The 13,983-nt window shown below is 41.4% G+C and overlaps 1 protein-coding gene across 1 annotated transcript in view; it reads left to right on the top strand.

The window, feature by feature from the left end:
* Window positions 1–13,983, top strand: part of LOC136837765 (ubiquitin carboxyl-terminal hydrolase 20-like) — a 134,915-nt gene that overhangs the window by 87,816 nt on the left and 33,116 nt on the right. Inside the window, exons 9-11 of the mRNA XM_067102689.1 lie at window positions 11,268–11,455; window positions 12,475–12,796; window positions 13,382–13,680. Coding sequence (XP_066958790.1) covers window positions 11,268–11,455; window positions 12,475–12,796; window positions 13,382–13,680 — 809 coding nt within the window. The remainder of the gene's footprint in view (window positions 1–11,267; window positions 11,456–12,474; window positions 12,797–13,381; window positions 13,681–13,983) is intronic.

Raw genomic sequence — 13,983 nt, 5'->3', positions numbered from 1 at the left:
ATTGTTACTTGAATGTAATAATTATGGCTTACGGATGTGTTTTTCTATCATTTCGGTCGAATCAAAGTTGACCGAATGTTAAAATTTTGTCAGTTATCGTGATTTCGATGTAAATATTAAAACACTGTGAAGAGCTAAAGGAATGATATATTTTTGTTGTATTCTACATGAAATTGCACACATTTTGATGTATAACACTTTATGTAACGAATAATATGAAATGGCGAAAAAAAATTACGGCAAGCTGACGCAAGAAATGACAGGATTTTCAGCGGAGTTCATCAAGGCGTGCGGGAGTGGAGGAAAATTTTTTTCAAAAATTCACCAAAATTCTAAATATTGTGCTAGAGACTTTCCGTTTGTTACAAAATGAAGGTAAATGATTGATTGTTACTCGAATGTAATAATTATGGCTTACGGATGCATTTTTCGATCATTTCGGTCGAGTCAAATTTGACCGAATGTTAAAATTCACTTTGGATGCTGGGTCCTTCTCCAGCATCCCAGTCTAAAACTTCGCCTCACACGCTCACTTCCGACAGGCATATGGGCCTTTCACGGTCCTGAAAGTGACATCTCTGCAAACGTTCTGTTGCAGCACGTATAACACTGCAAAGTTCAACAAAACACGTCTGCGTCAAAATATCGCTCCCGCAGGTGCTGCTCTGATGCTCTCTGATGCGAGATGGGGAAATTATGCATGCGCGCGTCTGGGTGACGCTCAGAAACAAAACAACAGCTGGATCCGTGAACTCCTAGCATCCACCGAATTTGAAATCTTCCGCAAACTAGGCCTACAATTATTTTTCCGCGAATATTTAAAAAAAGCATTTTCAGTCGATTTTCAACGCCCACTTTCGACAGACAATTTTGGACGACGTTTAAAACGTCCAACAGGCGTTTAAGGGTTAAAAACACTCCGTACAGTATAACGAAAAATAACCTTGCTCCATATAAATAAAGTATCTAGAGATTCATTTACGCTAACTAGAAGGAAGAAAAGCGCTCTGAACTGAGTTAACACAGCGAAATAAACACAGCGTAAATGATTTCCAAACCAAAACATTGATCGCTGTGATCGCAATATATAATACAAAAGCAATATAAGAATACATACAATATTATTGGATACAGTGAATTAAGGCATAACATTTTAAAAGATCCATGGAAAAGATGCATATTCGTTATGTTGATGTTTGTATAATACGGTATGTGAATATGGAGTACAGACAGTCCCCAGTTATCGGCAGCCTCGGTTATCGGCGATCCGGTTTTATGACGCTTGTCTAGCGACGACGATGACTGGATTTTCAACACTGATTCCTGGTTATCGTTGCTGATAACCAGTTATCGGCGCTGATCACCGGTTATCGGCGCCAATAACCATGGATCAGTGCTATTATCGCTGATTTTCGGTTAGCGGCGATTTTCGGTTATCATCACGCTGTTGGTAACAGAACCCCCACCAATAACTGGGGACTGCCTGTACAGTATAATGTAGGCTACACTACCGTATATGTATACAATATACCATAGCGTAGGCTAAGCTAATTCTTGTATGTTATTCAATTTCTCTTTGTATTGAAATATCATAAGTCACTGCATGACCCTCCTGAATTAGCTGATATTAATAATTACTATACCGTGTATGTATAGAGTGTACTGTATAGTAGTCTGGGTGGCTACCATATATGAAACAAAATACCTTAACAGCTGGATAGGTGTCACGTTAAGTGATGGTTCTGCGGGAACTGCTGGTTCCCAGATTTTGTGGATTGCTGCCTCCTTACCTTCAAGTTTTTTGTTTTTTGATGTTTAAAAAAGCTGCCGTTTTCTTGCTTCAGTCGGGTCTGGTAGGGCAGCGCCCAGCGGCAGTGGCAGCAGCAGCAGGCAATTTTGGAGTCGGCGTTGGTCGAGTTTTTGAGCAGCAAATTGAGGCGCCTGCCGGGTTAAAACACGTCGTAGAGGTGGAGTAACCATGAAAAATAACGTGTGACCACGAGCTATCATCTTTGATGAAGCGTGATGTCCTGAGAGATCGGGGTATTCTGGTTTGTGGGGTCTTGTCCCTGTTGTGCAGCTGAGGGCTGTCTTGGTGACCCGATGGAGGACGTATGTTTGGTTTTTTTTTTCTGCCTGCTGTTGTTTATTTTTGCCTCTTTGTTTAAAACTACTTTTTGTTTATAAAGTTAATTGTTTAACTTGAAAAAGTTTAGTGCTGCCTTTTGACCTTTATTGTACTTATGGTTTTTATCTTTTGCCAGACCTGACTCACTTGTAAATTTGTAAATAAATTAATTTTAAGCTCATTTTATTGTTTTGTTGTTTTTTAATCCTTTGTTTGTTGCATCTGCCGTCAGTCATGACAGCCCCGTCCTGAGTATGTTAAAGAACCTGCATAACGGCCCACTCGGTTATCGTTACAATGGCGACCGTTTTAGGATGGCTCTGTTTTGGCTGCGGGGTTGTTCTGACATTGAGGACTGGTAAAAAAAAATAATCTTTTTTTTTTCTTTTATCGGGAGGTGTCACGTTAAGTGATGGTTCTCGGGAACTGCTGGTTCCCGCCGTTTATCTTTTGTGGATTGCTGCCTCCTTCAAGTTTTTTTTTTTTTTGATGTTTCGCAGTGAGCTGCCGTTTTTCTTGCTTCAGTCGGGTCTGGTAGGGCAGCGAGAGTAGCGGCAGTGGCAGCAGCAGCAGGCAGTTTTCAGTCGGCGTTGGTTTTTTGAGCAACAAATTGAACCCTACCACGTCGTGAGGTGGAGTGTGACCATGAGAGTCGTGTGACCACGAGCTGCTCATCTTTGATGACAGCGTGAGGCTGTCCTGACGTCTCCATCGGGCTATTCTGGTTTGTGGGGTCTTGTCCAATTGTACAGCTGAGGGCTGTCTTGGTGACCCGATGGAGGGGCGTATGTTTGGTTTTTTTTTTTTTTTCTGCCTGCTGTTGTTTATTTTGCCTCTTTGTTTAAAGCTACTTTTTGTTTATAAAGTTAATTGTTTAACTTGATTTTGTTTAGTGCTGCCTTTTGACCTTTATTGTACTTATGGTTTTATCTTTTGCCAGACCTGACTCACTTGTAAATATTGTAAATAAATTAATTTTAAGCTCATTTTATTGTTTTTGTTGTTTTCCCCCTTTGTTTGTTGCATCTGGTCAGTCATACAGCCCGTCCTGAGTATGTTAAAGAACCTGCATAACGGCCACTATATTACAATAAATATATTCGAGAAATGTTTTTTCAACAAACGATGGGTATTTTTGGAACCTAACCCCATCGTAAGTAGGATAATACCTGTTTAAGCATTTTTAGTTTTTTGTATGGTTGAACTATCAAAATAAAGTGTTTTTAAAAGGGTTCTAAGTATTTGCTGGTTCTAGCTATTCGTGGGGTGGGGAGGGGTGTGGTACACATCCCCTGCAAATGTGGGGGTTTACTGTAACCCTTGGCCACATTCCTTTTCAATCAAGAGCCTGTCTGAAGTACTGGGCCCATCAGATCAAGAGAGAGTCCTCTGTCCTGTAAGAGCCTTACGAGTGTACGTAGAAAAAACCAAAAGTCTTAGAGGTTCCCCCTCAACCTTGGTGTTCCGTGAAAGACCCCAGCTGTCCATTGTCCAAGAATGCATTGACACTATTTAAGGTCTGTGATTTCGGAATCACATTTGGGGGTTCAGGACGATTTACTGCCTTTATGTAAGGTCAAGGCTCATGAAATAAGAGCGGTGGCTACATCCTTGGCATTCAGATGTAATCTGTTTATCTCTTCAATCTACATGTACATGTGTACGTCCCGGTGGCGAAGGGGTTAAGGAAGGATCTACTCAGACAACCTAGTTCCATGCTGTTCCACCGAAGCTTCCTCATGCTACACTTAAACACTTGGAGAGACTTGACTGTCTCCTCCAAGCAAGGGAGTTTCATAAAGTATCTTGGAAATCTATCCTTATATTAAGACAGCAACAACCCTGACCTTGTATCAGAGGCAGTGGTTTGTGTACTGCTCCTGGTGTCATTCTAGAGGGATTTCCAGCCCCTGTATCTCTATAGACAAAAACATCAAGTTATTTTGATTTCTTGGATATGTAAGAATCTTTCTGTAGCTGCTATTCAAGGGTATAGATCCATGCTATCCTCAGTTCTGCATCATGTGCAGTTGGATATTTCTAATGATCCAGACTTTAAGGAGGTGCTGAGATTGTTTGAGTTTGAAGTCCCCAGAGTTCAGTATCAATCTCTTTCATGGAACTTCGATGTAGTTTTAAAATTTGTATCTGCAGATGTGTTTGATCCTTTAGAATTTGCTTCTTTGAAGCAATTAAAATCTATTTAGATAGGTTGAGCCTGTAAGGGGCAGCGTTTACCATTTATTTTGTGGGGTTAGAAAACTTAACACTCCATTATCTAAGAATGTGATGTCTTTTTTTGTTAAGCATTTAATAAGACTAGCGCTTGAAAAACTAAATCCAGATCTCTTACCTTTATTGAAGGTAAATATTCAATGTGTGAGAGCGGTTGCTACGTCATTTAGTTTTTTGAAGAATTCATCACTTGAGGATGTAATTAATGTGGCACAGTCGAAGTGCAGTTTGGTTTTGCTGCTCAGTATCTTCAAGGTGTAGAAATCGAGTTCGAAGATTGTGAAGCCCTTAGCCCGCTAGTAGTAGCAGGTGAAGTCTTTTCTTGAACCGAAATAAAGAGCAATCTTTTAGGCTCTATTTTAATCCTGGGTGTATGTTGTCTGGGGAGCATGAAGGTACATTTGTTGTACAGGAGCGTACATTTGTATCATAGGTATTTATTTGTAGTGGACTGTCGTTTTTTTATCGAACCCAGGCACAGGGGTCCCATCACGCTGCTTCTTTTCATTCTGGCTAAAGATGAAACTGTTTTCTCTGCAAGGCTGCCCTTGGCTGCACACACATACATGAGAGCCTTGCACCCTGAATGGAATCCACCTTCTGGTGGTAGTATTATCCAGGAAGGATTCCAGAACAGGTAAGGATGTTTTGGGTTTCATACAAGAAGCTCTTAGCTCGCTTGGCTGAGTGGAATTTGTCTAACTGCACTACCCACCATCTTTTTTCTCAATGTGGGAATCGGCTATCTTTAACAATAGGTAAGATTCATCCAAAAAATATAATTTTATGTAAGAAACTTACTAAGTAATTACATAGCTAACGATTTCTAATAACCGGCAGATAAAATTTGAAATTAGCAGTAGTGATTCTTTTGTTTGTTTTGGTGTAAGTAGCTAGCCATGCCCACTTTCGGGGAAGAAGAGGAACAACATAGCAAGAAGGCTCAATTTATTTGCTTCTGACAAAGGTTGAGAGCAACGGATTAAATTTGGATTTTCGTAGGCTTTGCTAGTTATTTTCCCAGAAGTATCAGTGAAGTATTTTGGATTCTTTTGATTTCCTTTCGGCATTTATTTAATCTGGTTGACTTAAATGGGACAGTTTACTGAATTTTAACTTGTTTGGACTTAGTTGTCGCTTACTTTGACAATGTCTGATGCAAGTACACTGAGCACTCAGTATTGCAGCAAAGGCTGCAATACGAGATTGACTTCTGCCAAATACGACTTATGTTCTGTTTGTGCTAGTTACAGGGGCCAAGTGTGCTCTATAGATCTTACCTGTGCTGAATGTGTTGACTGGGACCCTAGACAGTGGAAGATTTTAACTTCTCACCTTTCCAAATTTAAAAAAAGACAGAACTAGGAGAGCTAATGCTGGGAGTGACAAGTCTTTAGCTAGTCAGCATTCTTCTAAATCTTGATCTGATGTTTCTGTAATTTCTATTATGTCTCCTTACCCCAGTCCTTCAACTATACAACCTGTTCCCATTGCCAGCTCTCTTACTTCTGACCCCAATGCCGTTGCCACTCTTGAAGCAAAATTTGATCGGAAGTTTGAATTATTAATGCATTCTGTATTTTGGTTGGGTGATTCAGTTTGTCAAATCATGAACCATGAATGCAGTGCTCATAGTGAAGTGTTAGTCGAGGAGCTGGCTGTCTGTCCCGCCGACTCTCCTAGGCAAAGGTCCCTGACATACTCCCCACACCTGGGAGAAGTCATACCGGAGGCCCAAGGGAGGTTGGTGGGGTTTGCCCATGGGCAGTTGGCCCCTCAGTCGCACCTGTTGCAGATTCCCAGGTGTCAACAAAACGCCATTGGAAAGGCATTTTCTCGGATATGCACTGTCTTTCTTCCAGTTCCATAGCATCGAGTCCCAAGTGCAGGCGACAGTGGCGCTTCAAGGATGAGTCTAGACTGCTCAAGAGGTCTGCAGTGAATGTGTCTAGTACCCCTCAGGTGCCTTGTAAGAAAACAAAAGAGGCTGTTCCCTCTTGTAGTTTTTTGGACAGTCCAGAGCGTTTCTCACCAGAAGTTTCACCCCTCAAATGTCGTGTGTCGGATTCTGATTGATCCAAACGCAGATATATTTTGTTGGCGGACCCATTAGTGCCTGAGCTGTCCGCTGCTTCTGAGCTCACTTCTTTGTTAGAGCGTCCTCCAGCTCCCACTGTCGCATCTAGACACTCCTCTTCTTGCGATGTAGTGATTTCAGCAGTAGCGGCCAACCCCCAGTTGGCGCCGGAGCGTCCATTGGCACTGGAACCCTTTGGCGCCAGAGCTTCCATCGACCTCAGAACCTCCAGTAGCGCCAATTGGCTCCCGAGCGCTCTGTACCCTCTGAGCTTTCAGAAGCTCCCGAGTGCCCAGTTGCTCCCAGTCGGCCAACGATAATTGATCATCCTTCTTCTCATTGTATGACAACAGCTTTTTCCTCTGCAGTGCCAGTGGTGTTAGACCTGACTCTGGCTCCCTTTCAGCAGTGCCTAAATGACATTTTGAGCTTTTTGAAACTTCAGCCTCCATCAAGCGTGGTTGATGCTCCTCTGTCTCCAGTCTTGTCAGCCAAGGAGGAAGCTCAAGATCAGGAAGAGGATACTCCTACCACAGCATATTCAGCCCTTTTGTGCTTCCTACTTCGCTCCTTTTCCAACTTCTTCTCTCCAGTGGCTCCTTCTTCTCCGGCTTTGACTTTTCAGATGAGTAATCTTCAGTCTGAATCCTCCAAGCTCCCCAAATTGGTGCTTTCTACTTTAGCTAAGAAGGCCATGAGTGAAGTAGAGTGTTGGTTAGCGGACAAGAGAGAACAAGGGAAGGCCGTGTTCTGTTATCCTCCTTCGTGCTTATTGAGAAGGAGGTATTCGTATTACACTACCGGAGAAGTTCCCTCGCAGGGTGTGTCTGCCTCCTCCCAGGGCGACTTCTCTGGGCTCATTGAAGCCTCATGTAGGTCTGCCTTTTCAGTGGTGAAAGTGATGTTCTCTTCTCTTCCGCTGAGCTTGATCACCTGTTGAAGAACATTTTCAAAGTCTTTGAAGTCATCCGTTTCTTGGATTGGGCAGTGGGTACCCTGGCCAAGAAAATCCAGGACTTTCCTTCTGTTCCCACAGACTTAACTTCGGATCTTCTGGGCATACTTTCCTGTATAGACGGGAATTAGAGACGCTTCATGGGAATTAATCTCAACATATGCTATGGGTATTTTAAAGAAGAGAGAGCTTTGGTGCCCTTATACATCCAAAGGGTTCACGTCTGCACAGAAATCGGCTCTTCTGTCCTCTCCTCTAGTGCGTGACTTCCTTTTCCCTCAGGCAGTGGTTAATGGTATCACTTCTGACTTGCAAAAGAAGTCAAGATCTCCTGACCCAGTCTTCTAAATATGCTCAAGAGAATTTCTTCTTCAATACCAGGTCTTCCTCTCCTGTGCAGCACCAGCCCTTTAGAGTCATCAGGCAAAGATTTCAGTCTAGGCCTCGTGCTAACATCCGCCTCTCCTCCAAGGCCATCAAAATGTCTTCATCCAAACCTTCTTCCAAAAAGTGAAGAAAGTTTTCCATGCAGCAGTGGGCACCAGGCTCCTTCTTATTTGGGAAGAATGGAGCAAGAGAGGAGCAGAACGGTGGGTAATAGAGGTCCTCAGGAGCGGATACCTAATTTCCTTCAAAGATTATCCACTCTTAGCCAAGAAACCCATCGTCTTAACCGCATATTCGAAAGGCTCAAGAAGGTTTTTGGCCCTCTCAGAGGTGGTTTCTGCTCTTCCTCAAAAAAGAGCAAGAGAAAGTCACAGATGTAGAATTGGAGGGGTATTACAATCGCCTTTTTGTGGTTCCAAAGTCTTCAGGAGGATGGAGACCAGTGCTGGACGTCAGTGCACTGAATGTTTTTGTACGGAAGACAAAATTCAGATTGGAGACAAACTGCTCAATTCTTGCATCCTTTCATCAAGGGGACTGGATGGTCTCCATAGACATGCAAGATGTGTACTTCCATGTCCCCATACACCCAGACTCGAGGAAGTACCTTCGCTTTGTTTTTCGGAACCAGATTTTTCATTTCCGAGCTCTATGCTTCGGACTTTCAAGGAAGTCTCCGGAGGGTGGACAATGGAACAGGAAAATTGTCACATAAACTTGAAAGAACTGACTGTGATCAGTCTAGGATTGCAAGCCTTCGCTTCAGAAGTTCGAGACAAGACCATTGCAGTGCACTTGGACAATAGACTGCCCTGGCCTACATGAGCAAGCAAGTGGGAACTCCTTCTCCCTTTGCGAGGCGGCAGAAGACCTTCTTCTCTGGGCTAATCAAAATCAGTCAAGGATGGTAATGAGATTTGTACATGGCAAGATGAATGTTCTAGACGACCAGCTGAGTCTCAGCAACCAGGTGATTTCCACGGAATGGACGTGGGATCCATTGGTGTGCTTAGAGCTGTGGAAGCTATGGGGAAGGCCAACAGTAGACCTTTTTTGCAACCTCCAAAACTCACCGCCTTCTACTTTATTGTTCTCCAGTCCTAGATCCCGCAGCATGGGCAACGGATGCCATGCTGTTGGGCTGGTCCAACAAGAGCCTGTATGCACTCTCTCCCTTTGGGATGGTAAGGGAAGTGATAAACAAATTCAGGTCTCATGATGGCCTCTAAGGGAATGATTTCTGGACCTCAAGTCTCCTGTCCGATTTCCCAAGACTTCTTCCTCAAAAACACAAGCTTCTCAGACAACCCCATCTCATGCGATTCCATCAGGGGTTATCCATGCTAACACTGACAGGATTCAAACTATCAAGAAACTCCTCAGAGCTAAGGGATTTTCTAGAGCAGCTGCACAAGCTATCTCTAGATGCAGGAGACAGTCTTCACCCAATGTCTACCAGAGCAAGTGGACTATTTTCCACACTTGGTGCCAAGCAAATCATGTTTCCTCTTCTAAGACATCTTTAACAGAGATTGCCAATTTTATGTTGCTCCTGAGAACTTCTAAAGGCTTGTCCTCATCCACTATCAAAGGTTATAGGGCAATGTTAGGCTCTGTATTCAGGCATAGAGGCCTAGATATTTCCTCGGATTGAGATTTATCCGAACTTATTAAATCATTTGTTACGACGAAGTGCAAAGATTTACAGCAAGTATCATGGAATCTGGACGTGGTACTTAAATGGCTTTCAGGTCCACCCTTTGAAGCTATTGATTCTGCTTCGCTGAGAAACTTAACTAGGAAGACTTTATTCATAGTATCCTTGGCTACAGCCAAGAGAGTAAGTGAGATCCAAGCTCTGGATAGGAGAATCAGTTTCTCTAATGGAAATGCGATTTGCTCCTTTACTCTTGGCTTTCTCACTAAAAACAAAAATCTAGCCAAACCTTGGCCTTGTTCTTTTAGCATTAAGAACCTATCTCAGGTGGTAGGTTCATTAGATGAGGAAAGATTCCTTTGTCCGGTAAGGGCTTTCAAGTGCTACCTCCATAGGACTGACAAAATAAGAGGTACATCCGATCACCCTTGGTGTTCAGTGAAGAACCCTTCACAACTTCTCTTGAAGAATGCCCTCTCTTTCTTTCTAAGAGATCTCATTTGCGAGTCACATTCACAAGTAGGAGAAGAGCTTCTTCCCTTTTTAAGGGTAATAGCGCATGAGATTAGAGACGTGGCTACATCCTTATCGTTCAGGCATAATCTTTCTCTTGCTTCCATTCTCTAATCCACTTATTGGAGATGTGAGTCATTATTTCAACACATTATCTATGTGATGTTGAAACAGTTTTTAATGATTGCAGTACCTTGGGTCCTTTATTGGTGGCTGGCACAGTGTGGGGGAAGGAAGTATAGGAAGCGTTCCTCCCATCCTTACTCTACCTTTTAACTTGGTGTTGAGTTTAGGGGAGCGGGGGCCTGCTCTGTACTGGGACACCCTCCAGGTCTTTTGATGGTTGGGTGATGGTGTTTTTTTAATCTTTTGGTGTAAGTATCAGCATTGTTATCTGGTGTTGTGTGTCAGTACTGCTCCCAGGACAGGGGCGTACTTTCTATACTTTGTTAGCGTTCGGAGAAGTCCTTCGCTGCAAGGTCCCCACTTATGTGGCAGGTGACACTTGGCTATACCACCACACCTCTACAGAGTAAGATGAGCACCACCAGCAGCTCTCTTACCAGGTAAGGAACAATAAACATTGTATTGATGTTAACTACTCCTTTCTATTCTCAAATTATTACTTTTAATACTTGAGGTAGAATAAGTCCACGAATCCCACCTCCTATCAGTGTGGGAATCAGCTGTGTAATTACTTGGTAAGTTACTTACACAAAAATGACATTTTTATAAAATAAAGTTTTATACGTATATACTTACCAAGTAATTACAGAGTGGGAGCCCTCCCTCCTCCCCTCTCATGGACATTACAGCATAAACAAATTGAGCATTCTTGCTATGTTGTTCCTCTTCTTCCCCAAAAGTGGGCGGGGCTAGTTACTTACACCAGAACAAACAAAAGAATTGCTACTGTAAATTTTCAAGTTTTAGCTGCCGGTAATTAAAAATTGTTAGCTATGCAATTACTTGGTAAGTATATATAAAACTTTATTTTATAAAAATGTCATGTTTTCCCAATAAAATTTGTTTGGATACTGTTAAAGTAGACCCTACCCAGCTTCCCCACACTTAGTGTGCTGTCAAGTAGAATTCTGACAGCTAAAACATTCAAACATACCTGGTGGAGAACAGGTGAACTAGATAGTCTTCCAGTACACCAAGCAATCTTTTCCTTTGTTTGAATGCCGACTCCCCCATCGGCAAGGAGATATAAGCTAACTTTAATAGTAGGTAAGTATCCAAATAATAAATTGTATTATGAAAATTTATATTTTGATTATCAAGGTTTATTATTGTTTTTTTTTTTTTTCAGCAGCTTGTTACTACCAGACCATGAAACCCCTGAATTCTCAGATGCAGTATCTGACACTACTCTGTTAGATTCTGACTCTGCAGGAGGTTTATCAACAACCACCTCTCCCCCAGTTATTTCCTCTTGTACTACAAGTGGTCTTGGTTCCAGCAAACCTTCCATGTCATCACTCACCTCATCTTTTAGAGGTATTATATCTACCATAACTTGGTTCATCAAATAGTTACTAGAAAGTTAATTAGGAAAGAAAAACAGAAAAGATTGTCATGTTTGAGACAGAATGAAATTTCTAAGAACATACTAGGTATTTAGCCTTTGGTAAGGAACATTGAATGAGGGATGAGAATGATACCAGTACTGAGGCCTGTCTAGATAAGATGAAGCCTCCTTTGGCAAGATTTTATTGTGGGTCTGCAGTGTCTTCCATTTGTTGATGATATAATGATGAAAGGGAGATGCAGGTGGCATGGATATGTCATTTGCACAGTCCGTGAGAGAATAGTACTGTATGTGATAGTTTCATCTGGGCTCCTGTGGGTGACAAAAGAGTTTGAAGACCCAAACCTACTTGGATGAGAACCAGGAGAAGGGAGGCTGGAGATGAGTGAAAATTTGTGGAAGATAAAGCACACGAACGACTTGAATGACAGAATTTCACAGAAATCCTTTGTATGATGCAGCATTGGAGTTGATGCTGATGCTCAAATGTTACCAACTTTTTTCAGTCATGGAATTTTTTCAATGGGTTTTAATGTCTAGTGCAAAATTCTTCAGTATATCATTTAGTGGTGGTGACAAATGTAAAATGATACAGGACAGTGTAAAATGATACAGGACACACTGTAGGCAGTGTTGAAGGTTTTTTTATTGAAGGTTTTTTTTACTGTGTCCCCTCAGGTTCCAAGTATGTTGTTTTCAGTCTTTTGACTCTTCATATATCCTTCTTCCCACTTCATTGTCTAGCTTGAAGTGTTCCTTGTTCCAGTTTTGATTCCATATGTAAGAATTAAGTAAATACCCAAAAGTTTGACCCAGAAGTTTGGTTAGCCTATTTTACTCACTATATTGTAGGCTTGTGTCTTTCTAAATCCTTAAAGCTTGCTTGAAATAACACAATGGGTAGTCTTACATTTGATTTTCATTCCAGATGATTCTTACAAATATTTGTGTATTCCAGCTAATTCTTACAAATATACTTTTTTTTCAGCCTCAACAACATCTCCCCCACCAGGAAAGTTATCTGCCTCTAATGTCAACAATACAGCACGGAGAAAAAAGCCTCCCTCTTATCGGAGTGTCATATCAGATATATTTGATGGGACAATTGTTAGCTCTGTGCAGTGCCTGACATGTAATACTATCTCCTCCAGAAAAGAAACATTCCAGGACCTTAGTTTGCCAATTCCAAGCAGTGACCAGCTGAGCATATTACAGCATTCCTCTGTCTCACAATTGCAACAGCAAAGTAACTCGAGTAGTAGTAGCAGTCTTCATCTTGCAAAGGCATCATGTGATGCTACAACAGATGGGTGAGTTGCCAGAGTATCTTCCTTTTGAAATATTTGCTATCTGTATATTATAGTCCAATTACTCTATTTCCTAGAGGCTGAAGGTCATGTTTTGCATAGGCCTGTCCTAACCGTAGAGGAAGTTATCTTTGCTAGAAAGTAATCAGACCCGCTGTATATGACCTGTGAATGAAGTGTATCAATAGTAATTATACAAAAGTATAATAAAAACAAAGAAAATTATGATTGGATGCAAATATTAAAATCAATTTATTTGAATTTGAATAAACATGAAGTATTTTTTAAAGTAAATGAACTGGAAACATTTCAATAATCAGTATGCTGTATTGACCTAAGCCATGGTACTTGTATGCACTGATACAGCCTAATGCACACAGCACACCAAACAAAGCCTTCAACATGAGAAATTGGTGCAACATTTTTTACAGAAAATTTTGCAGGTCAAAATTGATGTACTATGTCTTTGAGGTCAGGTTGCCTTCGATGTGGGAAATACAGTTTATTGTTAATGATTTATAAATGCAGCTTTCTTATTTAATGAATGACCAGCCATTGGTTGAAGAAAATACTAAATTGTAATTTCAGATGGATGTGGTGGATGTGGGTGTGGTTGAGATCATGGCTTTGGGGACCTGCTGTGTCTTTACATCACTGTCTTGCTGCTTTCTTCAGTGCCGATGAGTTGAAGGGAGATAACATGTACTCTTGCGAGAAGTGTTGTAAATTACGCAACGGGGTTAAATACTCCAAGGTTATCCAGCTGCCAGAGGTGCTGATCATTCATCTGAAGAGGTTTCGACATGAGTATATGTTTAGTTCTAAGATCAGCCAATACGTGTCCTTTCCACTGCATGGCTTAGACTTGATGCCATTCCTTCACAAAGGTAAATTCTTCTGTTTGGTGTCATATTTTGGTGGGATGGGGTTGAGAAGGTTTATAAGACATCCTTTATTTTTATGAGCCCATTCCCTTTAGCTTTTTACTAGATGATTTTAATTACCAAAAACTAGAAGCATACCATTAACTGTGTTCTGTTTGTCAGTTTTGTGCTTAGTTTTTATTAGGTAGTTGTGTGGTTACTACCATATCATCTGTGTTTTTTTAGATATGTACAGTATTGGTAACTTTTTTTATTAGGGCTTTTAACATAAAAATTTAGTCCCTCCGGTATAACATTTTGCTTTTT

This window comes from Macrobrachium rosenbergii, chromosome 4 (assembly GCF_040412425.1).
Source record: "Macrobrachium rosenbergii isolate ZJJX-2024 chromosome 4, ASM4041242v1, whole genome shotgun sequence".
Taxonomy (NCBI): Eukaryota; Metazoa; Arthropoda; class Malacostraca; order Decapoda; family Palaemonidae; genus Macrobrachium; species Macrobrachium rosenbergii.
Note: the sequence above shows the minus strand (reverse complement) of the source record. Positions and strands in the feature narration are given on the sequence as shown.